Here is a 24,693-nt window from a genome sequence, read left to right on the forward strand (position 1 = left end):
TTTTTTTTTCTGTGATGTTTGGCTGGGGTACTTATTGTCTAAAAGTGTTTAGTTTTGCTAGACTGCCCTTTTCTTGGTCTTTTGGCTAGAGATAAAAGGATTTGGAATATAGAGTGAGCTTTTTGGTCTCTGTCATCATTGGCATTTCTGGATTGCCAGCTCCTGCCCCAAGTCTGGGATATATAGATGAGGCAAAAAGGAAACCCCTGGAACTCACCATCATGTCATTCCTTGGGTTGCAAAGTCCCTACCGGGACTGCCTTTATTTTTCCTCCACTTTTCAGAGTATTCTTACGTTGTTGTTGTGGTTGATTTTAAATAAATATATAGAATTCCAGAGTTTTTAGTGGTACTTAATGGAAGTATGGAAGTGAAAGTCTCCGTATATACTTCAATGTTGAGTTTCTCACAAGATAGAATCCTGAGTAATGTGTCAGTAATTATCGTGTGCTTTTATATTTAGTCTCAGTTGATGCTCCTCCAGTCACATTGTAAATGACCAGGGTAAGACCAGAAGTGGGAGCTACGTACTCCTCATTATTGTGGTCACAGCTTTGGCAGATGAACTTGGAATATTGAGTTGTTTAGAAAAATAACTAGAGGGCTTGGATGAAATAAAGTCAATTGTGAGAATTAACAAATTTATTTTGGTGGTACCACTTTTTACAGTTTTTTAAATCTTAATTTTGTAACCATAGTAGTTACGTATGTATAGATTCTTGTTTGAAAAAAAAAAAAAAAGAGGTGGCTGGGTGCGGTGGCTCATGCTTATAATCCCAGTACTTTGGGAGGCCGAGATAGACAGATCACTTGAGGTCAGGAGTTCAAGACCAGCCTGGCCAACGTGGCAAAAGCCTGTCTCTTTAAAAAAAAAAAAAAAAGGTTAAAGTTTTCAGGAAAAGCCGACATTCCCCTTTACCCTTTTGGATCACACTCCTCTCTGCTAGGGGCTGCCTAATTGGCTCAGTTAGGAAACTTCACACTTCAGATCTAGGGTTAAAATTGTTCAAAAAAATAATTATTCTTATTTCTTGTTCTCTTCATGTATAAGACATGCTTTCTGGTATGGGAAAAAATCACGTTGAAAAACATACAGTCTTTGTCCCCAGACATCCTACAAGATTTTCAATTCAATCCAGCAAATATATTAAGTGCCTAGGGTGGCTACATAAGGAAGGCTATGACATTGTTTCTGCCCTCAAGAAATTCACAATATGGCAGGGGAAGTAGATGATAAAAGAAACAGAAATACAAGTTGATAAAGTACTAGGGAAAGCAAAAGTAGAATTAATTGAGACATAGAAAAATCATTTAGGATGAGTAAGACTGAAATTATCAAAGACACATAAAGCAACTTGTGGGAGAGAGAGAGTACCCATAGGGAAATAAACCAAAACCAAAATAAAACAAACAACAAAAAAAGAAAGCTGCCATTGATCTTTCCAGAGAGATGAGATATTACAACTTAAAGAAGGAACAGAATGTTACTAAAATGGAGCAGTCAAAGAATAAAAATGAGCTCTCATGAATTGACACTATGAAAGCAGAGGGGTTCAAAGAAACTTGACAAATCTCCCAAAAATGGAAAACAATGTGAAAAAACAGAGAAAATACAAAAAAAATTTGAGGATCAGTTCAAGAGGTCCAAATCATAGACATTTCAGAAAGAAAGAATGGAAGAAACAGAGAAGGGGAAGCTATCAATAATTCAAAAAAATTTCCAAAACTGATGGGCATACACTTTGGGATTAAAACAGCCCATATAATAACCAGCACAATGAAAGAAAATAGACCTATGCCAGGTTATAACGTTATGAAATTTAGAAACCTGAGGACAAAGAAAAGATTTCACAATTTTCAGGAAGAAAAAACAGAACTCTCCAAGAATTGGAAAGGCATTGATTGGACTTCTCAATAGCAGGAAGCTAGAATGTACTAGTAAAATGCCTTCACATTGCTGAGAAAAACTGGAAAGCCTACTTCCAAATTAGGATTCTATATACAGCTGAATCATTAATTAAAGGTGAAAGTAGAATAAAGACATTTCAGACATGCAAGGTGTCAAAGATGTTCCTCTTTGTGTACCCTTTCTTATGAAGATATTAAAGGATGTACTCCAACAAAATGAGGGAGTAAAATTTAAAAAGGGAAAGGCATGGAATCTAGGAACAGGGGATTCAATATGGAGTGAGGTGAAGGGAATCCCTGGGATGAATCCCTTTACCCCTTTGGATCCCACTGGGGGATTTAAGATTTAAATCCTTAGGTAACAGCTGAATAGCAGATCTAGTGGGCAGCCAATTTAAATTGGAGTAGGCCAGATGGCTCTAGGATAGAAAATCTGATGTGCTTGAGCATGTTGGAAGCAGAACTCAGGAGGGAAAAGAGAAAATATATTAGGAGCAGATTTTTAGAATTGGGGAAAACTTTTAAGTTGGCTTAGTAATAAGTACATACAAAATGAAGCAGATGAAAAAATAAAGACAATTATTAGCTCCAGGGTGAAAAAAATATTATCAAGAGAGAAGAAATTGTAGTGTAACTACATGGTTCAGCTGTAAGTAATGTTTACAGAGTTATAATATTAAATTGACTATTGATCTGATCAAAATACAACTATACTGGGAAATAGGAAGCTGGTAGGGGTGAGGGCTGGAGGGAGGGGGCTAAGCCAAAACTAAATTCTCCTTTTCCATAAAAGAAAGACAACCTAAAAGTCTAAAACTGAAAAAGTCAAGACATAGCAATGTAGCCACATTATCTAGAGATGTATAAGTTTATCTAAATAGCTGATAAATGATAAGCTATGAGAATTGTAAGTAGTTGCTTCTGGAGACTAGAAGGAAGGAAAGTGGAAGAGGCTACTGTTTTTCATACCATGACTTACAGAAGTATGGGACACTTCAAACTATTTGCAGTACAACTTTCATGGCTGTTTCATAGTTTTCATTAACTAATTTACAATGAATTTTTAAAAGTTAACTGTTTTCAAAAAGAGGCAAGTGATTAGTTCCAACTAGAGGCTCTGGAAAGAATTTCTCCACAGAGGAGCTGAATGAGGGGACTAGTAGGTGGATAAGGTGCAGTAAAGATGCTGCCGCAGGCTGGGCTCATGCCTGTAATCCCAGCACTTTGGGAGGCCAAGGCGGGCGGATCACGAGGTCAGGAGATCGAGACCTTCCAGGCCAACATGGTGAAACCCCATCTCTACTAAAAATACAAAAATTAGCTGGGCGTGTGGTGCGTGCCTGTAATCCCAGCTACTCAGGAGGCTGAGGCAGGAGAATCGCTTGAACCAGGGAGTAGGAGTTTGCAGTGAGCCAAGATCGCTCCACTGCACTCCAGCCTGGTGACAGAGCGAGACTCCATCTCAAAAAAAAAAAAAAAAAAGATGCTGCTGCAATATCCTGGGGGAGAAATAACTTGGGTGCTGAGGGGAAAGGCAGGCAATGGATACAGCCCTCAAAGTTCCTACTTTGAGGAACCAATGCAATCAGTACACTGTTCTCTCCCATTTTTGTTTCCTCTGCTTCAGATTATGGAACGAGCTCTATTCCACATGGACAACTGCTATAAAATCCCCAACATCCGGGGCACTGGGCGGCTGTGCAAAACCAACCTTCCCTCCAACACGGCCTTCCGGGGCTTTGGGGGGCCCCAGGGGATGCTCATTGCCGAGTGCTGGATGAGTGAAGTTGCAGTGACCTGTGGGATGCCTGCAGAGGAGGTAAGCTGAGAATTTGGTAGCACAAGTCAGAGTGGTTTAGACTACTTCGGGGGACAGCGGCTTTGTATCTTGGGCATCTCCCATGGGGGCAGATGACAGGCAGGGGCTGCTGAGGGGGTTGGAAGCTTAACTTTAGGTTGTGCCCTGCCCCCACAGTCTCTTGCCGCCAACAAGGCCTCTGTGTCTCTCTCCTTGGGAAGGTGCGGAGAAAAAACCTGTACAAAGAAGGGGACCTGACACACTTCAACCAGAAGCTTGAGGGTTTCACCTTGCCCAGATGCTGGGAAGAATGCCTAGCAAGCTCTCAGTATCATGCTCGGAAGAGTGAGGTTGACAAGTTCAACAAGTAAGCACTAGGAGTAGAAGTCCAGTTGCTCTTCTGGGTTTCATATCCTACAGCCTTTCTGCTGACCCCCATATAGGAAGCTAATAATTCAATGGATAACTTATGAGACTGCTGAGTTTGCCAACTCATTCACAGCCATCTCTTTAAGATCTTATAATGATCTTCAGCCCAGGGCAGGTGGGCTCACAGCCTGCAATCGGTGTCATAGCCTGTCAGTTGTGGTTCATCTTTACGCGTTTGTAAACCTTTGGACACACCATATTATAAAGAACACTGGCCTAGGACTAACACATCACAGTTATGCACCTGCCTCTGACACTGATCTATAAATATGAATTTGGGAGTCCCTGGGCCTCAGTTTCATCATCTGAAAAGTGGGCATAATTGGGCTGGCTCTGTCTTCCTCACAGAGTTACTCAGATAATTAAATATAAAGCACAGAGAAGGCTTTATTATTGTCAGTGAGGCACAGTGCCTCCTGGAGATGATGACAGCCCAAGATTAGCAGGGTACTCTGACCCAGTACGGGTTGCACTCAGGGAAGAAGAGTGTTGACAAGACCCCCTGGTGTGGGCTGTACACCAGCTGACTGTTCTCATCTTTGTCTACATTATTGGGGCATAGTTCCATTATTGCAAGACTATATGGGCAACCCCAAGGATGTCCTGTTTTGATTTGAACATCCAAAGATGTTCATGTCCTCAATATGGTAGAGAAGGTTCTGTAAGAATATTCCTTTTTCTCTAGGGAGAATTGTTGGAAAAAGAGAGGATTGTGCATAATTCCCACCAAGTTTGGAATAAGCTTCACAGTTCCTTTTCTGAATCAGGTAATTGCTTTATAGAATTGTGTCCATCTCCGCTGGACTGGGACCCCATTTCCCTGTTGTTTACAGTATTGCAAGGGAAATTTCGTTGTCACTGGTAGCAGGGCTTACTGGAGGAACTCTTTGCTCCTTAAATGAAAGTCGAACTTGCACAGTCCTATTTGTCCAGTAGGTCATGGGCAGTGAGACTCAGAGATCTGGGATCAACCTCTAGTTCTTACCTTTCCTTAACTATCGGACTGGAGAGAGCTACTCTATTTTTCTTGTTCTGTTTCTTCACTTACAGAGTGAGGACAGATATTTGACCTATTTCCCTTTGAGAACAAGAGAAACAGAGAGAAACATATGAAAACCTTCTGCAAACTACTGAAGTGCTATATAATTAAATCATGAGATTCATACTGCCATAATTTTTGTCTGAGGTTTACATCCAAAATGCTGCTGGTTCTCTTGTTCCTGGGCTCCATACCTTTGGTCCCAAACCTTAATGAGTTGGAATTTACTGAATTTTGTGTCTGGCATCCTTCTCTTTCCCTAGGCAGGAGCCCTGCTTCATGTGTACACAGATGGCTCTGTGCTGCTGACCCACGGGGGGACTGAGATGGGCCAAGGCCTTCATACCAAAATGGTCCAGGTGAGCAGCCGTCTCTGGCAGTGTGGTGTCCGTTGTTAGAGGAAGTGGTATAAGAAATTGAGCAGTGGGACCTATCAGAGCAGAAGCAGGCCCGGGGTCTGGCCCTGGCCCTGTTGCTTATGTCCGTGTAGCCTCGGGCAAGTCTTTTCCCCCACTTGAACTCAGTTTCCTCATCTGTGCAAAGGAGTTGGCCAGGTGACCTCTGAGGACATTGCTATTACCAACATTCTCAGTGTGTGAGGCGGGCATGCTCTGTGTGTAAAGGTCGCGAGTTTCCCACATTCCAAGACTCCTCGGAGTGGAGTGAGGACAATGAGCTGGATTAGAGTCAGCACATCTGCTTGGTGCATGGAGACTGGCCAGACTGGATCTTTTGAAAAGTGAGTGTTAGTGTAAAAAGGCACTGTTTGTCAGTTTATGAATTTTTTATCCAACCGAACTCCGTCAAGTGCTCCTTCAAATTCAGCCAGATGTAAGGACATCCCAGACAATGAGATTAGAGCTTACAAAATTGTTTTCTTGCCTGTAACAGTGAATGTGAATCCTGTCTTGGGGAGAAGGCAGCCAAGCGCCGTGATAACCCCTTCCCTAGAGGGCAATGTCTTCTCTTTTCGCAGGTGGCCAGTAGAGCTCTGAAAATCCCCACCTCTAAGATTTATATCAGTGAGACAAGCACTAACACTGTGCCCAACACCTCTCCCACGGCTGCCTCTGTCAGCGCTGACCTCAATGGACAGGCCGTCTACGTAAGGAGCCCGTGGGAGCCCGCAGAGCAGAGGGCCAGCCCAGAGCTGTGGGCCAGCCCAGAGCTGTGGGCCTGGAGAGTCTCCCTGGGTGGGAGCTAGAAGGGTTCCTTGTAGGCTCTTTGGCTCTGGCCAGGCCTCTGGCTCCCTTATCCAGGAGGATGCTGTTTCTCCAAACCTCAAGCTAAAAGAGAGGCCCAAGAATCATAATCACTGCCCTCAAAGCTGGGAAGGATGAGTGCAGGATGGGGGGGTGAGGATACCGAGGGAAAGCAGAGGCTTCTGGAATTACTCCCTGGTGCTGGAGCTAGCAATAGGACAATGGGCTGAAGCTGAAATTTGATTATAGAGGCAGGTTGGCCACACTGGCTCCTCTGCCATATGGGGGATATAATCAAACAAGCAGTTTGAGGGAAGAAGACACCTCTCTGGGGATCCCTCAAACATTTCGCCCTCTGTCAGCCCAAGAATTGAGTCAGGAAGTGCTCTCCAAGCAGGGACTAGTGGTGGCCCTATTGGCCAGGTCCTGTGGATTCTACCCTGGGCCTTGATCATTCTGGAGTGGGTGGCCAGGCTGTTTGAGTGGCACCCTGGGTACAGCATTGCTTGGAGGTAGCCTTGCTGGGGCCCTCGGGTTTTGCCTGGGCTACAGAATGCAGAGGACTGATGTGTCTGGGGTGTGGGGGGTGTTTACTTTAGGCGGCTTGTCAGACCATCTTGAAAAGGCTGGAACCCTACAAGAAGAAGAATCCCAGTGGCTCCTGGGAAGACTGGGTAAGTCTGAGCTGATCCAAGTCACTTTTGCAAAGGAGAGGGAAATTGACAGCAGGGCCTCCGTTCCAAATCCGAACAAGTAATAGGAGACAATATTTTAGTCAGAACAGCAGAGAGAAGTTGAGGTGGTTTGTGTGATTTTATAGGATGAATAAATGCTCATCCTGGCTCGGTCCCTTTCTCTATAGCTTTCATCATTGAGGGAGGTCATTTGAGGGAAGTTTCTGATCCAGGATCTTGACAGCCTTGTGGGAATCAGGGTTTTCTTTGCCTGAGCCTGAGAGGATGGGTGCCTGCTGAACATGCCTCATTGGATTGTCTTGACTCAGCGGGTCTGCTCCCACACCCCGCTTGTCCCAGATGAGCCTGGTTTTCCTCAAATCTCCATCTCTTGAGTCTGAGTCTACTGAGATTCCCTCTGTGACAGCGTGGGGAGAAAACATCACCCAAGGACTTCTATCATTCCTGTGATTTGGGGAATGACAGAACAAGCACTTATGATAAGAATGAGCCCAATTCTCTGACTTCTAGACCAGTGGCCTTGAATGTCAGAAATCTCAGAGGGAGGGGGCAAGGGAGTCTCTTGCAGGCGGGAGGCTGTGGCTCCTCCAGCAGGTGGAAATATTAATGGCAGCTCTGCATCCTTCCCCAGTATTGGAGTGGTAGAACTGGGCAGAAGAGTAACACATCAAATGTGACTGCACATAAACCAGCTCACTAGAAATCTTCCTCAATAGATTTAAAGAAAACATGCCATTTTTCTCAGACCCACTCATCTTACTATGCCTTCTATGACCTCTCCATACCACGTGTACCAATAGCACATGAAAGTAGCCTGATTTTGGTAGTTGGGTTTTAGCATGGATTTATCAGGCAGTTTAAATGTTTTTAACAACAGTCCCGACAACAATGTTCTATCATCTGACCTGCGGATCTGAGCTTTGTCTTCAACCACCAGCCATGTAGACCAGTGTGCCTGGGAAACAGATAACCCCAATAAATGAACCACAGTCACCAACACATACATACACATGCACACGTGCACGCACACACAAACGCACACAAGCATGCGCGCACACACACACATGCACACACACATTATGTTAAATGACTAGTGCAGGTTTTAGGCCCAAGTCTTTCCAAGCCTTAGTTTCCTCATCTGTAAAATGAGGCTAACAATAGTATAGGTTTTCTAGGGTTGTGAATATAAGTAAGATAATGTATGCAAAGTGCTAAATAGTGTGTGTGTGACACAGTAAATCGTTTGGTGGCTGCTAATGAAGAAGACACAAATTATATCAAGTACAACTTAAATCTGAGTCTGTGCTAGTGTTTGGGGATACCAAAAAAGCACATTATATAGTCCAAGGGATAGGATGGAGGGATAGTTTGATCAACAGGAAAGCATATGTGAAAGCACAAGGTGAACATGTGAAGTACCACATGAGCACTATAGCGTGTTGCTTTTATAATGGCCAGTTAGGGAGAGTTCGTTCACCAAGGAGGGGAGAATGGAGGGCAAGTTTGAGTAGTTGTTGAGGAAAGAAAAGGATTTGCACATATATAGAAGAGGAACCACATAAATAAAGGTGCAGAGGTGTGGGAGATGGAAGAATTGAGAGAGGTTTAGCTCTTGAGTGTGGCTGGGGTGGCCATGGTGTGCTGCAAAATGCCAGAGAGACTGTGGTCCTTAACATCAGGCATTTGCTCTATAGGCAATAAGGAGCCATGGAAAGCTCTAGAGTAGGGTAGTGACATGCACAGTGTGGTATGTTAAGATGGCCACTCTGGCTGGGCTGGGGAGACAACTCAAGGGAGGAAGACCAGTTAAGAGGTGACTACAGTGTTCCAGGCTTCAGATAATGAGGACCTGGTGCAGGTGGTGCCAGTGACAATGTGAGGTAAGGTATGGAAATGGGAGTCACTAGTAAAATGAGTTGATTGGCTTCCAGAGGAGGTGAGCTCCTGAAAGCTTAGTGGCAGGTCAGGGTTCCTGAAAACCTCACTTCCCCTGCCTGATGGCCATCTGCTCTCCTCAGGTCACAGCTGCCTACATGGACACAGTGAGCTTGTCTGCCACTGGGTTTTATAGGTAAGTATGGTGTTGTCCTTGCCCAGCTCATAGTGTGATGTCATCCTAACCTCACTGGTCCACTCCAGCACCGAATCCTGCCAGGCTGTGGTCAGGAGAGAGCAGCTCCACTTATCTCTTCAACAGACTTCCGCTAATTTCAGTCTAAAGATGCTGTAAAATATGTGGAATGGCCACACTGTGTGCCAAGGGGTAAAAGCACCAGCTGTGTGTCAGAAGACCCGACTTCTAGTTCTGGTCTCGGGGTGCACCATTTCACCTGAGGAAGTCGGTGGTCCTGCTGAACCTGTTCCCCTGTTTCCTCACTGATGACATATCGGGGCCAGTACCTAACCATTCCTCCCTCAGTGTTCTCCTGCAGAAACCAGGCTGTGTAGTGTTATGAGTTAGGCATTGCTGTTAGCTATGCATGCTTCTTTGTACTGTGTGTGGGACTTTTTTATAGAAGGAGAGGAGGATTTAGAGCACGTGGTCTTGTTACAAAATGCAGAATACAGTGGAACCTTATTAATACAGGGAGATTTTCAAGAGAGCGTATGACTTCTGCAACTTTAAATTTAGTAGCAGCATGAATAGCTAGAGACCCTGCCCATCTGACTTAGCAGCTGTAAAAAGATATGATCATATTTACTGTCAGTCATCATATTTTAGCCGTCTCTGGGAAGTTTAACTAGGACCTTTTCTTTCACAGATATTTGGAATATTTTCTTTCAATATATTTGGAAAATAATTCAATGTTTCTTTAAAATATCATGTCTGAATGTATGAATATATAGATGCATAAATATATATATGTATAAACGTTTCTTTGTATGAAACATTTATTTTCCGTATGTAAATGAATATATATATGAACATATATATGTTAGGCATATATATGTTTATACATATAAGGCATAAACATATATACACAAAAAAACATTTATATGCCCTATATATGAACATATATATGGCTAATATATATGTATAGATATTACACTGAATATATATTCCTTATACATATATGTATAAGGCATATATCTGTATAAACATGTACACACACAAAACATTTCTATGCCATATATATGAACATACATATGGCTAATATATGTATAGATATTACACTGAATATATATATGCCTTATATAAGGCATGTATATGTATTATACATATATGTATAAGGCATATATGTATAAACATATACACACAAAACATTTCTATGCCATATATGAACATATATGTGGCTCATATATATGTGTATAGATATTACATTGAATATATATGTATAAGGCATATATATGTATAAACGTGCATATATATATATATATATATGGTGAAGAAATGTTTTGCCAATGCTTTCTAGGTTATTAATATCTGACCTACACATACATAAACACATTTTCTCATAAATTCCTATTACATTTCTGGAGTTCATGAAACTAAGGTTTTATAAAGGTGAAACCAGAGGAGCATGGTGAAAGCAGAGGTCAAAGGAATTGGTGGCGGTTTTTTCTGGGAGAAGCCTTTTCCCTCAGCCCCATATTTGTTTTGTTTTTGTGCAGATCTGGTCATATCAGCTCATGTTATTCCTGTGTAGTGTATAGAATAACACAGTCAGTGTACTGTAAACTCTAGGTGTGTGAATACACATGCACAAATGCATAGATATACACATATATGTATATGACTCAGGCAAAAGTGGAATTGTATAAGGTACTCCAGATTGAAAATTTTAAAAATGTATAAGGGAGCATTTGTTTCTATTCGTATCATTTCCCTCAAATCATTTGTTGAACTTTCAAAGGGACCGGCAGGTGGGGAGTGGCCGCTTAAAGATGCACCCAGGTTAGCATGAGATGCTGATCTTATTAACTTTCACCTCGAGAAGGTAAGCAGGAGAACTTGTGTGAACAGTCTAAGAGCCACCACAAGCAGAACCTTCAGTCCTGAAGACCTTGGATTCTAATTCAGTACATCCTTTGGAGTGTGACTTTCATGTCCTTCGTGAGCCCAGATGGATCTGTTACCTCTCTTTCTACTGTGCAGAGGCTAGCATGGTAGTAAACACTGCTAGGCTGTACAGAATGAGTACAGAAGGGCTACTGGCAAAATAGAGGAGGGCCCAGAGACAAAATGTTCTGGAATATCTGGGTTTCATTAACAGGTTCAAATTGTTCAAACCATGGACTTTTTTGGAGAACAGCTGAGTGCAAAAACTTGTGGGGTTTAAAGATGCTGTGGGTCAAGCTGTGCGTGCATAGGGAAGGGGGTGTGTTCATGTTAATACATGTGCAGTATCTTCTCTTTCCTCTCCCAGAACACCCAATCTGGGCTACAGCTTTGAGACTAACTCAGGGAACGCCTTCCACTACTTCAGCTATGGGGTGGCTTGCTCTGAAGTAGAAATTGACTGCCTAACAGGAGATCATAAGGTAAGAAGTTTGCAAAACTTTAGTACTTAGTGGGAAAGAGAAGAGAAACAACTGAGTTGTAATACCTAGAGCTGATAGAGACAAAATTTCTGGTTGGAAAAATAATGCCTTCCATTAAGGTTAGGCAAACATCCTATAAAGGGCCACAGAGTAAGTGTTTTAGGCTTCGTGGGCCATACAGTCTCTGCCTCAGCTACTGAACTCTACCACTGAAGTGTGACAGCAGTCATAGACAGCTTGTAAACAGGTGTGACTCTGTTCCAATAAAATATGATTTATAGACACTGAAATTTGAATTGGAATTGAATCTCATACAATTTTTACTTGTCACAAAATATTCTTCTTTTTATTTTTCCAGTTATTTAATAATGTAATTATTAGCCTACAGGCCCCACAAAAACAGGGGCGAGTTGGATTCAGCCCATGGAATGTAGTATATTGACCCTTTTGTACATGATCTACCCAGACTCAGATTCAAAGCCCCAGGTTTCTGGGACCCTATCTGACTAGTCACGTATGAATGTGTGTTATTCCCAGTTACTGAGAGATCACGGCTGCTCCCCACCCACTACCTGGCTGCTACAAACTCAGACTCCAGCAGGGATGGTGGCAGCAGAGATTTGGTGGGAACATCAACACTTCTGCCTGAGCACACCCAGGGCTTTCTGCTTGGGAACATACTCTTTGGTTGGCACTTGTAGTCTGAGGGTCACCGTGAGTCATCTGTCATATTCCAAACATCTTTTCCTCCTCTAACTTCTTGTAATTTTGCTGTCTACTCTAGAACCTCCGCACAGATATTGTCATGGATGTTGGCTCCAGTCTAAACCCTGCCATTGATATTGGACAGGTGAGGCTCAGTGGGACCAGGGTGGTGACAGACTTGGCCACCGATGCACCCCATTCCCCTCCTGGGGCCACCTGCCACAACATGTTGTCCAAGGTTGTCTTCAAACAGGCTGAAACATGGAACCTAGGGAGTTTCCCCCAAAGTAGAATTTAGATTGGTGATAGTCCAACCAACCCTCAAGGCAGAAAGCAAATTAATATGGGTCAACTTGGGAAGGGCACTCACAACTCAAAAACAAGATGAGAAATGGGGAAACATGGCGTGCACATGTGAACGTGCGCACACACCCAATTTGAGTGTGAGCACAATGTAGAATGGGGATTGAGTTTGGGATCAATGCCCAGACGGTGGGGTCTGAGGTCAGAAGAGTTTTCTGTCTTCTCATTCCTCCTCCACCCAGGACAGCTTTTGTACCCCAGGAAGTAGATGCTGCCAAACATGGAGTGGTGGAGGGCCCTGGGAGCAAAACACAAAGGCTTAAGCAGAAGAAGTAAAGGGAGGTCCCAGAGAAAATCGCTTTAGGAGAATATGGGATTACTAGGAAGAATAGGTGAAATAGGGCTGGGCCCTGTGGCTCACACCTGTAATCCCAGCACTCTGGGAGGCCAAGGCAGGCAGATCACCTGAGATCAGGAGTTCGAGACCAGCTTGGACAGCATGGCGAAACTCCGTCTCTACTAAAAATACAAAAATTAGCTGGGTGTGGTGGCATGCATCTGTGATCCCAGCTACTTGGGAGGCTGAGGTAGGAGAATTGCTTGAACCTGGGAGGCAGAGTTTGCAGTGAGCCAAGATCGCACCATTGTACTCCAGCCTGGGCAATAGAGCAAGACTCAGTCTCAAAAAAATAAATAAAATAAAATAAAGAATAGGTGAAATAGGAGAAAACAGAGGAGGAATCAAGAATTCAAGACTGAGCATCTGGTAGAAAATACAAATTGTAAAATGGACAACTACTGAGTGTACGAAAATCTGGCCATTAGTCAATCTGTTCATTAATTCATTGAACAACCATTTATGGTCCCCTACTGTGGCCAGGCACCAAGCCAGGCACTGCAGACCCAAAGGTGATTGCCAGTCGGTTTCTTTTCTAAATGCTCATTGAGGTATGGTAGTGCCCCATGTCATGCTTCTGAGCAGGGGGCTGAGAGAGCAGATGTGTGGGCCTGTCTAGCATGGCAGTTACCCTAGGAGAGACCTGTAAGCTGAACTGCAGTGGGGGCACTTTCTCCCAGAGGACAGGCAGGGGTGGGCGTTCAAAAAGGCTGGAGGTAAGTCTCAAAGAATCTACTATCGAATAAATCCTCCTGTGAGCTTGCTTCTTAGCTTTGGCTCACCATTTCCCCAGTAGCAACATGGAAGGAATATCTCCATCTGCACTGCGGCAGGTTGTAGTGGGAAACATGCCCACCTAGAATCACTGACCTTCCGTGTTAATGTCTTTGCTCTGCCTGAGCCAAAGCCTGGCAGAAGTCCGGATAGGTTATCCCAGGGCTGAGGCAGGAGCCAGGTAAGCAATAGAGGGCAGTTTTAGCTACATTCCAGGCCGCGCTGCAGTTGGCGCTTTGTGTCCATTGTGGCAAGTGGTATCTGTCCTCAGGGAAGAAGGTGGCAGGCTAACTGTGCTCTCCATCCATCCTGCAGGTGGAAGGGGCATTCGTCCAGGGCCTTGGCCTCTTCACCCTAGAGGAGCTACACTATTCCCCCGAGGGGAGCCTGCACACCCGTGGCCCTAGCACCTACAAGATCCCGGCATTTGGCAGCATCCCCATTGAGTTCAGGGTGTCCCTGCTCCGCGACTGCCCCAACAAGAAGGCCATCTATGCATCGAAGGTACCATTGCTCTGGCTCTGTGCTGTCTCTTCTGATCTGCCCTGGGGGAGGCCCCAGCGGGTGATGAGAGGCCTCAGTGACCCACCTGGTGGGACTTCAAAGGGCATATCTTGAGGAGGGAAGATGGTTTGACACTGACCTTGGTAGGGGCAGTGGGATAGTTGGGCAGTCCTGCTTGAGAACCAGTTAAATTGGGTTGAGGAGAGCACCTTAGTATGGTCTGAAGCCCACTTCTTTGGGTGAATTTAGAGGGATTCCTTCATCAAATCTTCTCATTTAAATCCTGGCCCACACCCATATCTCAGGCGTACGTCACTGGTGCTTGATCCTAAGAGATGATTTTACAGGTACAGCATTGCTATGGTCCAATGACAATCAACACATTCACTGCCAATGGGATAGCGCCTTTGTACACACCCTTTTACCTCCTTCAGTTGCCAATACTCGACCTTAAGACTTGATCAGGCTGGGTGCAGTGGCTCATGCCTGTAATCCTAGCACTTTGGGAGGCCTAGGTGGGTGGATTGCCTGAGCTCAGAAGTTCGAGACCAGCCTTGGCAACATGGCAAAACCCCATCTCTACTAAAAATAAAAAAAATTAGCTAGGCATGGTGGGACACGCCTGTAATCCCAGCTACTCAGGAGGCTTAGGCACGAGAATCTTTTGAACCTGGGAGGCAGAGGCTGCAGTGAGCCGTGATTGGACCATTGCACCCCAGCCTGGGCGACAGAGCGAGACTCTGTCTCAAAAAAAAAAAAAAGAAAAAAAAAAAAAGACTTGATCAGATGCCTGGAGGATTGTGAATAAGTGTCTTCTATTTCTTCCTTATCTGCAGTAAGTATGAAAAAATGGTTGAAAATTGATTTAGCTGATGCATATAATCCTAGTTTGAAGAAGGAAGGCAACTAATCCTTGGTAACCAAAGAAACATCCATTTGCTCATCTCGTGGTTTACTTTACCATAGTGGGTGGGGAAGCTGGGACATATTGTGACCCTTGCCATTGACTGTCATACTTTACCATGCTTGGGAATTACTGGGGCCCATGATAAAAATGTGCCTTTCTGGGGCCCACGCCTAGAAATTTTGCTCCAATAGGTGTGGCTTAGGGCCCTGGAACATGCATTTTCAGCAAGTATCTTTAGTGATTCTGATATAGGTGGTCTCTGATCTATACTTTGGCGGGGAGAAAAACCAACCTATGCTAGAAAATGTTTTAATTCCTGTTTGTTCTTATGCCTATAATTCCTGCGGATGCTGTAATATGACTATGGTGCCTGTAAATGTTGGTGTCAGAGTTGCAGGTAGACTCTTCCCCTCGGCTAGTGACTGAGGAAAAGGTTAAAACTCACGTCAGATTTTGTGGTCTGTAAAATACAATTACCGAGTATAACTTTAAATGGTACATTATATGTGCATGATGTCTTCAGAGAAAATTACATGAGTGTTCAAAGAAATATGTCCATGCGGTCCATTCATGTACTAGCTTGATTGTTCTTAGCCCCTGATCAATTCTGACTGTGCCTTCCTGCTGTATTTGGTGTGGCTCCCATCAGTGCTTTCCTGGTGCCACCAGCCCTCCTCATGCAGAGTTTGCTGCCTGGCCTCCTAGGTCCACTTGATGATGTGGAGGCAGGACCACCTGCCTGAGCCCCTGCCCTGTGCCCTGTCTGTGTTCAGGCTGTTGGAGAGCCGCCCCTCTTCCTGGCTGCTTCTATCTTCTTTGCCATCAAAGATGCCATCCGTGCAGCTCGAGCTCAGCACACAGGTAATAACGTGAAGGAACTCTTCCGGCTAGACAGCCCTGCCACCCCGGAGAAGATCCGCAATGCCTGCGTGGACAAGTTCACCACCCTGGTATGATGCCCCTCAAGCATCCACTCAGTCCAGGGGAGGCCAGGGATAGGCTGGCAAACTGCAGGGAAGGTTCTGCACAGAGGAGAGGTGTTGGGCTCTCTCTTAACCGGGCAGCCTTGCATCAATGGCCACCCTTCATTGTGCATGGTATGAAGCACACACTCGAACTTGCAAGAGAATAATGAGAAACCTCCTTAAAGCTATAGCTTGTAGCTGGGCCTCCTTAGAGATGGGAGGAATGTGTGGTGCACAGTCATAACTCACAGATTTTATTATTTTCCATCTAGATAAGGATGATGGATGAAACTCCAGAGAGCCTAATCTTTAGTATGAGTCAGTCGCTAGCATTTTTTTTAAAATTTATGTTAAGGACACTATATGAATATTGGGGGGATGGAGGGAAAAAGAGGAAATAATTAATTAGATCAATCACATTTGTCCTGTGATTATCATGTGCCATTCTGATACTGGGGACACATAGATGTCCTTGAGGAGTTTGCAACCTTGGGAAACCAGATGATTCCATTATAGGGTGATTGATTACTGCCTTGGAGGTGTATGTGGCAGAAAGTAGTAGAAGAATTCCGTAGTCATTGGAATCACTTTAAGAAGCACCTATGTGATACTTGTAGTTGGCAATGCCTAACAAAAGAAGACTTTGCTAGGACGGTTGCTTCCGCTTTGGGGATCCCAGAACCAGCCCAGCCTCTGAGTGGTGCTGAAGTGGGCTCTGTACCTTGGCTTTAATTCCCTTTGCAACTGCAACCTGTGTGGAGTTAGCAGGACTGGGTTCTTCCTGATACTCAGGTGGGGCTTCCTCTTTTTAAAATTCGATATGCTTTTTGGATTTATAGTTAAAGTGGGTACATGTGGTCCCAAGTAGGGAGGGCACAGAGGAGCCCCAAAGTCAGACAGATCCACCATCCCCAGACCTCAACACAGCGGGTGAAGGAGGCATGTGGGTCCCCATTCAGGTCTTCCTTGGGTCTACCAAGAGCTTTAGCTATGGAGTGAGAACTACACAGACCGTGTGGCACTCCCAGGCAGTAAAGATGCCCACATCTGTGCAGCAACCTACCCACAGCCCAGAACCTTCCCACTATGGCTCCCAATGCTGACAATCACCCAAACCCATTTCCCTGAGAGGAGTGGGCAGCATGGCTCCCAATAAGCTCCCACAGTTTGCAAGGCGAGCTCTTTGCCAACAGTCTGATGCAGAACTCAGTCATTTTCGTAAGCTCTCTGTGGCCCCAGACCTGAAACAAAGATCCGTTTCTATGTTACAACATACCAGCGATTTAAAAATTCTTGCCATGGATTTGCATGAGCAGCTGATTCTATGAACTTTTTAAGGACTGTGAGTTTCAAAAGGGATCGCATCTGTATTGTTTGTCACCATATCTCCAAAACCTAATAGAACGCCTGCCACATGGAAAGTGCTCAATGAAAATAAATGAATGGCTTAGGAAATTAAGGAGTCCTGCCCTGAGGCATTCTCAACAGCTGGGCCTGCAGAGTGGTGCTTGGCCTTGGAATGATGGTTGGCAGTGGTGGGAGGTAAGGTATGCAAGAGAGTGGGAGGAGCATGATCAGCAGACCCTGGCAATGAGAACACTGTCATTCCTTCCTAGTGTGTCACTGGTGTACCAGAAAACTGCAAACCCTGGTCTGTGAGGGTCTAAAGAGAGAGTCCTCAGCAGAGTCTTCTTGTGCTGCCTTTGGGCTTCCATGGAGCAGGAGGAACATACCACAGAACATGGATCTATTAAAGTCACAGGATGACAGACCTATGATTTGTCAAGATGGGATTTGGAAGACAAGTGAATGCAATGGAAGATTTTGATCAAAAATGTAATTTGTAAACACAATGATAAGCAAATTCAAAACTGTTATGCCTAAATGGTGAATATGCAATTAGGATCATTTTCTGTCTGTTTTAATCATGTATTTGGAATAGGGTCGGGAAGGGTTTGTGCTATTCCCCACTTACTGGACAGCCTGTATAACCTCAAGTTCTGATGGTGTCTGTCCTTTGAAGAGGATTCCCACAAACCTCTAGAAGCTTAAACCAAAGTTACTTTAAATCGTGTGCCTTCCTCTGAAAGCCTTGCCTTCAAACCAATGAACAGCAAAGCATAACCTTGAATCTATATTCAAATTTTGCAGTGAGGCAGTGGGGTAAGGTTAAATCCTCTAACCATCTTTGAATCATTGGAAAGAATAAAGAATGAAACAAATTCAAGGTTAATTGGATCTAATTTTGTGAAGCTGCATAAAGCAAGATTACTCTATAATACAAAAATCCAACCAACTCAATTATTGAGCACGTACAATGTTCTAGATTTCTTTCCCTTCCTCTTTGAAGGGAATATTTGTATTCCAAATACTCTTTGAATATTTACAAAAAAAGATTATGTTTAATCTTTACATTTGAAGCCAAAGTAATTTCCACCTAGAAATGATGCTATCCTGGCATGGTGGCTCACCCCTGTAATCCCAGCACTTTGGGAGGCTAAGGCAGGAGAATTGCTTGAGCCCAGCAGTTTGAGACCAGCCTGGGCAACATAGAGCGCTCCTGTCTTTAAAAAAATTTTTTTTAATTAGTTAGTCTTGATAGTGCATGCCTGTAGTCCCAACTACTTGAAAGGCTGAGGTGGAGAGATCATTTGAGCTCAGGAGGTTGAGGCTGCAGTGAGCTATGATTGTGCCACTGCACTCCTGCCTGAGCAACTGAGCAAGATCTTGTCTCTGAAGAAAAAAAAAAGAAATAAAAATGCTGCTATCAAAATCAAGCTCAACCAGAGGTAGAAGAGCCAAGAAGCCTGGGTTCTCATCCTAGCTCTGTCTCTTCTGTCTCTATCTTTGTGATCTTGGACTGTCAATTCCCCTTCCTGTGATCCATTTTACTGCAAACATAAGGGTTGCAGTAAAGGGTTGTCTCACGTCTTCTGCTTTAAAAGCCTATAAATATATGACCTGAAAACTCCAGTTACATAAGGGATCTGCAGCTATCTAAGGCTTGGTTTTCTTACTGTCATATGATACCTGGGTCTAATGAACTCTGCTGAGATCACCTCAAGTTTCTGCGGTTGGTAAAGAGAACAAGGGAAGAACAAACATCCCTTTTATTGCTCCAACAGGTGATTTAATCCCTACATGGTGCTGGGTGGACAATGTGTCACTGTCACATGCCTTCACTGTATAAATCCAACCTTCTGCCAGAGAGAATCTGTGGTTCTGGCCATGGAGGGAGGATAGTGGAAATGATATAGTTGGACTGGTGCTTGATGTCACTAATAAATGAAACTGTCAGCTGGTTGGCATGTGAAAAATGCTTCTTAATTATCATCACACCAAATGCTAGTATCTTCAGTATCTTGGCCAGCCTTCATTTCTTGAAAACACACACACACACTTTCTTAGAAAAATCCCTCTCCAGAGTATCCTAGATATGCTGGCTGTTGTACAGCATGGTCAAAGTAGAAGAGCTTTAAAAACTAAACGAGTGTTTACACTGAGATTCAGGTCCATTTCAGATGATTTTCTGGGATGTTCTGGGACAGGGCCTGAGACCTGTCACTTGTTTTTAGTGAAGCTCTTGGGGTGAAGCAGTGACACAGAATTCCCTTGTGTGCTTAGGTACCAAGGTGAGAGTAGAGTGGTCATGAAAATCCAACAAGAAAGTGCTTTGTGAACTAGAAATCACTGTGCTATTCAGAGGCATCGGCATCGTCCATCTGAGACCCGTTGTCTTGCCCTGTTGTCTTAAAGTGCTTCCAGTCTATACAGTGAGATGTCTTGGTCTTTTTGGTGTTGCACAAAGAATGCAGTCAACACTGTCTGCAGTATGGCCTGGAACCTGCAGAGGGCAGTAGAAGATTGAACAAGGGGCAATATTGTCCAGGTGGCCCAGCAGCGTTGCATTTGTTAACCATTAGGTACTGATTTAGGTAGGATCTCTGCGTAGACCAGATGTCCTCGGAGGCTTCCCCGAGAGCTGAATTCAAAGCTGACTTAGGGTTTTAGATTGACAAAAGTCTCAAAGGAGCTCTCCAAAGACATGGGTCAGCCGTAGGAGTCTGAGCTCCAGATGAATGGCTAGCAAGGGGAAGGCAATTCTTATTTTCAGAGTATCTGCAACTTGCCAGGTGACAAGGTGAATGCTTTACCTACAGGGTCTTATTTAATCCTCCCAGTGGTTTTACGAGGTAGGTCCTTTAACCCCTATAACCACATGAAGGAGAAGCCCTACCCCTGACCATGCTGAGGGCTTACTCAGAGACATTTACTCCTAAGTGCCCCCCACAACCAGCGGGCAGCTCCCTTACAGGCCAGGAAACCTGGTGTGTACTGGGAGTCACCTGCCTGAGAGTGGACAGTTGCTAGCCAGGCTCACGGAGGTGGATGGAGGCACCAGGATGTCCACCGTTTCATTTATAGGCAGGTTGAGGATTCTCTTGCTGGCACGGCCAAGGTACTGAGTTGTCATCAGGGCAGCTGATGAGACTCCCCTTACACCAGAGCTAGGTGGCTGGGAGGCTGGGACAGGAGGGCAGGACAGAGGTTGTAGGAGGAACTCTGGGCAAGGGATAAGGACAGAAATAGTCTTAGCTGATTGATTTATGACTGAGAACGTCCCCGAACCCATGGTATTTTTATCTTTTGCGGAGGGGGAGCCTGGAAACCTGTCCATTTGCTGCCTATTTTGGATCGTGGGACAAGATGATTCCTGACATACAGCTTCCTTAAACATGAGGTCACCCTGGTGCCCCCCAGGCCCAGGAGCCTGCCCTTTTGTTTTGTTTCTATCCTGAACTGGGGGAGTACGTGTTCCTAAGGCAGGAGACAGATCCTGTGACAGTCTTGTCACCTGAAACAAATCAACCCATTGATGGAAGTGGAAATGTCAGGCACTGCCCAAAGGGATTCTGGCGTCATCTCTGTCCTTGAACTATCCTGCTCTGGCTTGCACAACCCCCCAGGCCAACTCAGCATCCCAGAGCTGGAAAGACCATCAAGCTCAATCTCTGTATTTTAGAGAGGGGAAACATAAGCCCACAGAGAGAAACTGACTCGCTCAGGGTCCTACGGCCCTTTAGTGGCACAGTCAGACTGACAGCAAGGCTGCCTGGTTCCTGGTCCAGGCTTTTTAAAACTTAACCATACACCATTAGTCAACTGAGCCTTCTATTAGGAAACCTGTGGGTCAGGGAGCTGGGGTATATGACAGAAATCTAGTTACACTGAATGGGAAGAAGACAGAGAGAGCAAGCTTGAGGCCCAAGATGAACACTGGTGAGGAGGGTAATATGCCTGTATGCCTATATATGCCTATCTGCCTGTGCTCCTGTCACAGGATGCTAAAATGGGATTCTTTCCTCAGCCCCACAGATGGGAAACAAAACAATGAGTGCAAAAACATCCCCTCATTTCAAAGAGAGATGCTGAATCTAAATCATCTGTGCAAGACTTGCAGAGAGATGGCTGGAAACTAATTTTGCCACCATTAACTCCTCATCTACCCCAAGAGTTTAAAAGATTGAAGTACAGAATTTGACAGATTGGGAAGAGAGGTTTTCTTTGGAGGTAGCAAACCATGCATTCTCCCTGCCAAACAGGAGAGAGTGTGTGTGTGCGTGTGTGTGTGAGAAAAGGGGGGTCTCGTGGTAAATGAGATCTGCTTGGGAAGCTGTGGTTGGATTAGACTGAGGCATTAAGGTAGTGAGAGGAAGGGGATGAGAGCCACAGGGCAAGGATACCAGTGTGGCCACACTGGAGGGAGCCACCACCCAGGAGGACTTCCTGAAGGGTGTCATGGAACCCCAACAAACAACGGGACCATCTGATGCCCCAGGATCAAAATAGCCTCGGGCTGGCTTGTTCCAGTGTGGCCCATGAGGAGTGCCCACACATCCTTGCCCTGGCTCCTTTATTCCAGTTTAAATTTCCCCCTCTCCCCACACCTTTCAGTAGGGAAGAAGGTGAGCACCCAAGAGTGAGACCCTTTTCTTTGAGCCCTGAGTGTTAGTGGGAGGGAGCTTAGGAATGGATACACAGGCTGCAAACATTGTACTGATGAGCCCGTGCATCAGCCCTGGGAGCATAGAGTCTGAGTGGCATGTCATTTGCTCCCCTCCTCCTATCTTTCCGTCTCCATCACATCCTGGCAGATCTGATCCCCTGTTCAGCCAATTGCCCTTATCTGTGGGCTGACAACGAAGTCGTTCTGGTCCATGCATGTGCTCTCTGTTCTTCCTCTCACTAGATGGAGTATTCCCAGGGGTCCTCGTGGTGGCTGACATTCTTGTGGGGCACTCACTACCTTTCCTTGCTTCCCACCGAGGCTAGACTGAGCACCCGCCCCAGGGTGGTGACACACAGCATGCCTCTGCCCACTCTTGGGTGTTAGGAGCTGAGCATAAAAGCACGTGTGGAGTGCTCAAGCTCCTCTGCTTCTCCTCTGCTTCCCTCTTCTCTCTTGGGCAGGTTGCTTAGCTCCTCTGACCTCAATCTTTTCATCTGTAAAATAGGTGTGGATAATCTTCTCCACCTCACTGGGCTGTTGTGAAGATTGAAAGAATCAGTGGGGTTAAAAGCACTTTTTGGAGTACAGAGTTGTTGTCATTTGCAGGCCTTTGACCATGCCTTAAAAGGGGAAGAGCACCGGGAAATCATGAGTAAGCTTTCCAAAACTTGGATGGAAGGGAAGATGCAGGAAGGCATCTCGACCATAATGAGGTGTAGGGTGATGGGTACATGGATTAGCTGTGATCTTAGGCCAGGTAAGAGAAGCTCACCTGCTCCTCTTGGCACAAATGATTGATTAGCATGTCTCAGCTTCTCACGTGAATGTGATTTTCCCAGCACGTTGGGCTGGGTAGGAGAGTGGGCTCTCAGCTCCCTATAGCTGACTAAGTGGCACAGGTGAGATGGAATGAAGAGCTCGTCAGCCTCACCTGGCTATCTTCACAAGCCTTTATCAGAAGTGAAGAAGTCACTCTCTTCTGTTATTCTTGCTGTTTAGTTTTGTCTGACAATGACAACAACTGGCATTTGTATAGCAATTTGAAAGGCACTCCCCATTGCAATGCTTTCTGTAACTCTTGCGATAAACCTATGAGGTGTGTATTACAATCATACCCACTTTACAAACAAAGAAACTGAGGCTCGGGGAGAAGATGGTGCAGACAAGAGCACTACCTGTGAAATCAACTGATGTGTTTCAGTCTTTGTCTCCCACTTAGCTGCTGTGTGATCTCGGGCAAATTGCTGAAATCTTTACATTTCTACTTCCTTGTCTGTGAATGAGATAATGGTGGTACTTTCATGGGGTTGTGGAGAGGATGGCATCCAAAAATGCGGGGAAAGCACACAACCTAGTGCCTGGCAAGGAAGCTTCTACTCTTATACAGCGAGAGTACACCTGAGGAGTGTTAACTAATAAGAAAACCAACACTGCACAGCCGCAAACAAAAGAGAAGATGTTTTAATTGGGGTCTTGGGAATTGTAATGAGCAAGCAGCTAAATTGTGTCCCATCCAGGTGAGGTTGGGTAGGGGCTTATAAAGGTTTACTGTAAGTTTACCTATCTGGAAGGTTCTAGCAGAGTCTTTAATTGATGATGGCTGGTCACAGCTTAGGATGTCTCTGATGATCAATCCAGTTTGGCATAGCTGTTTCTCCAGGAGGTTAATGATCAGGTCCAATAGAAACAGCTGAGATAAAATGCAGCTGGTTTTACAATTTGGCCCAGTTTAATAGATCAGATTCCATCTGGGTGTGTACGTGACTGGGGTCCAACTCCTCATGCCTTCCTGGCTTTTTTGATACTTCTGACATAACCATCTCCATTTGGATTTTCTTTCTGACAGCAATGACTTTAACCTAAGACTCCAGATGCCAAAGCTTGAGCTCTTTCAATGGGGTGGTGCTGGCTCTTAATTTTTTGCATTACACACTTCAGTTGGCTTCTAGCCCTGGAGAGAACACACACACACTCACACACCCATCACACCCATCTCTCTACCTGTTCACTCTCTTCCATCCCTCCATCTTGGTCTCAGAATCCAGGGCAAAGGACATGCCTGGCTCATTGTCAGTAGAAAAGCACCTGCCTTAGGAATCAGACTCCCTGCTTCTCTTTCCAAACCCAGAACAGTCACTTCAGAGTGGGAGGCAGCTCCAGAAGGCGAGGGGGTTGGGAGGCATTGTTGATAATGGCCCAAAGGTCATTTCCTCCACACCCCAGGGAGTCCTGATTGTTGCTTAATGATAAGCCTTTCCCAGGGTACAGAATGTATGGCAGAATGTATGGGGTCTTGGACCCTTTCTCCATCCTCCTGAGAGCCATCAGTCTTATCAAGTGAAAGTATTCTTTGTCTTCTTGGAGTGGGCCAAGGGCTTCCTGCCAGGACCCTGTGTACTTTATAGGCCTTTGTGGATTGGTGACAATGGTCCCGTGGTGGTTCTGTAGTAGTGTGGCGCTCTGGGCTCTCCTATGCACTACTTTAATCTGGAAACACCCCCCATTCTCCATCCCCACCGCTGGGGGCCAGGAGTGCTGTGCCTCTGGGAGATGCGGCTGTAGTAAAGTTGTTGGT

General features: G+C 45.0%; 1 protein-coding gene across 1 annotated transcript in view; it reads left to right on the forward strand.

Annotated features, from left to right (window-relative positions):
• The window catches only part of XDH (xanthine dehydrogenase), an 80,200-nt gene extending 60,790 nt beyond the window's left edge, over nucleotides 1-19,410 (forward strand). Inside the window, exons 25-36 of the mRNA XM_057301321.1 lie at nucleotides 3,536-3,727; nucleotides 3,928-4,073; nucleotides 4,821-4,902; nucleotides 5,438-5,533; nucleotides 6,151-6,279; nucleotides 6,976-7,050; nucleotides 9,090-9,142; nucleotides 11,439-11,553; nucleotides 12,338-12,403; nucleotides 14,048-14,236; nucleotides 15,917-16,093; nucleotides 17,725-19,410. Coding sequence (XP_057157304.1) covers nucleotides 3,536-3,727; nucleotides 3,928-4,073; nucleotides 4,821-4,902; nucleotides 5,438-5,533; nucleotides 6,151-6,279; nucleotides 6,976-7,050; nucleotides 9,090-9,142; nucleotides 11,439-11,553; nucleotides 12,338-12,403; nucleotides 14,048-14,236; nucleotides 15,917-16,093; nucleotides 17,725-17,775 — 1,371 coding nt within the window. The 3' untranslated portion in view covers nucleotides 17,776-19,410. The remainder of the gene's footprint in view (nucleotides 1-3,535; nucleotides 3,728-3,927; nucleotides 4,074-4,820; nucleotides 4,903-5,437; nucleotides 5,534-6,150; nucleotides 6,280-6,975; nucleotides 7,051-9,089; nucleotides 9,143-11,438; nucleotides 11,554-12,337; nucleotides 12,404-14,047; nucleotides 14,237-15,916; nucleotides 16,094-17,724) is intronic.
• Nucleotides 19,411-24,693: the final 5,283 nt, after the last annotated feature.

The sequence above is a fragment of the Pan paniscus genome, chromosome 12, assembly GCF_029289425.2.
Source record: "Pan paniscus chromosome 12, NHGRI_mPanPan1-v2.0_pri, whole genome shotgun sequence".
Lineage (NCBI taxonomy): Eukaryota > Metazoa > Chordata > Mammalia > Primates > Hominidae > Pan > Pan paniscus.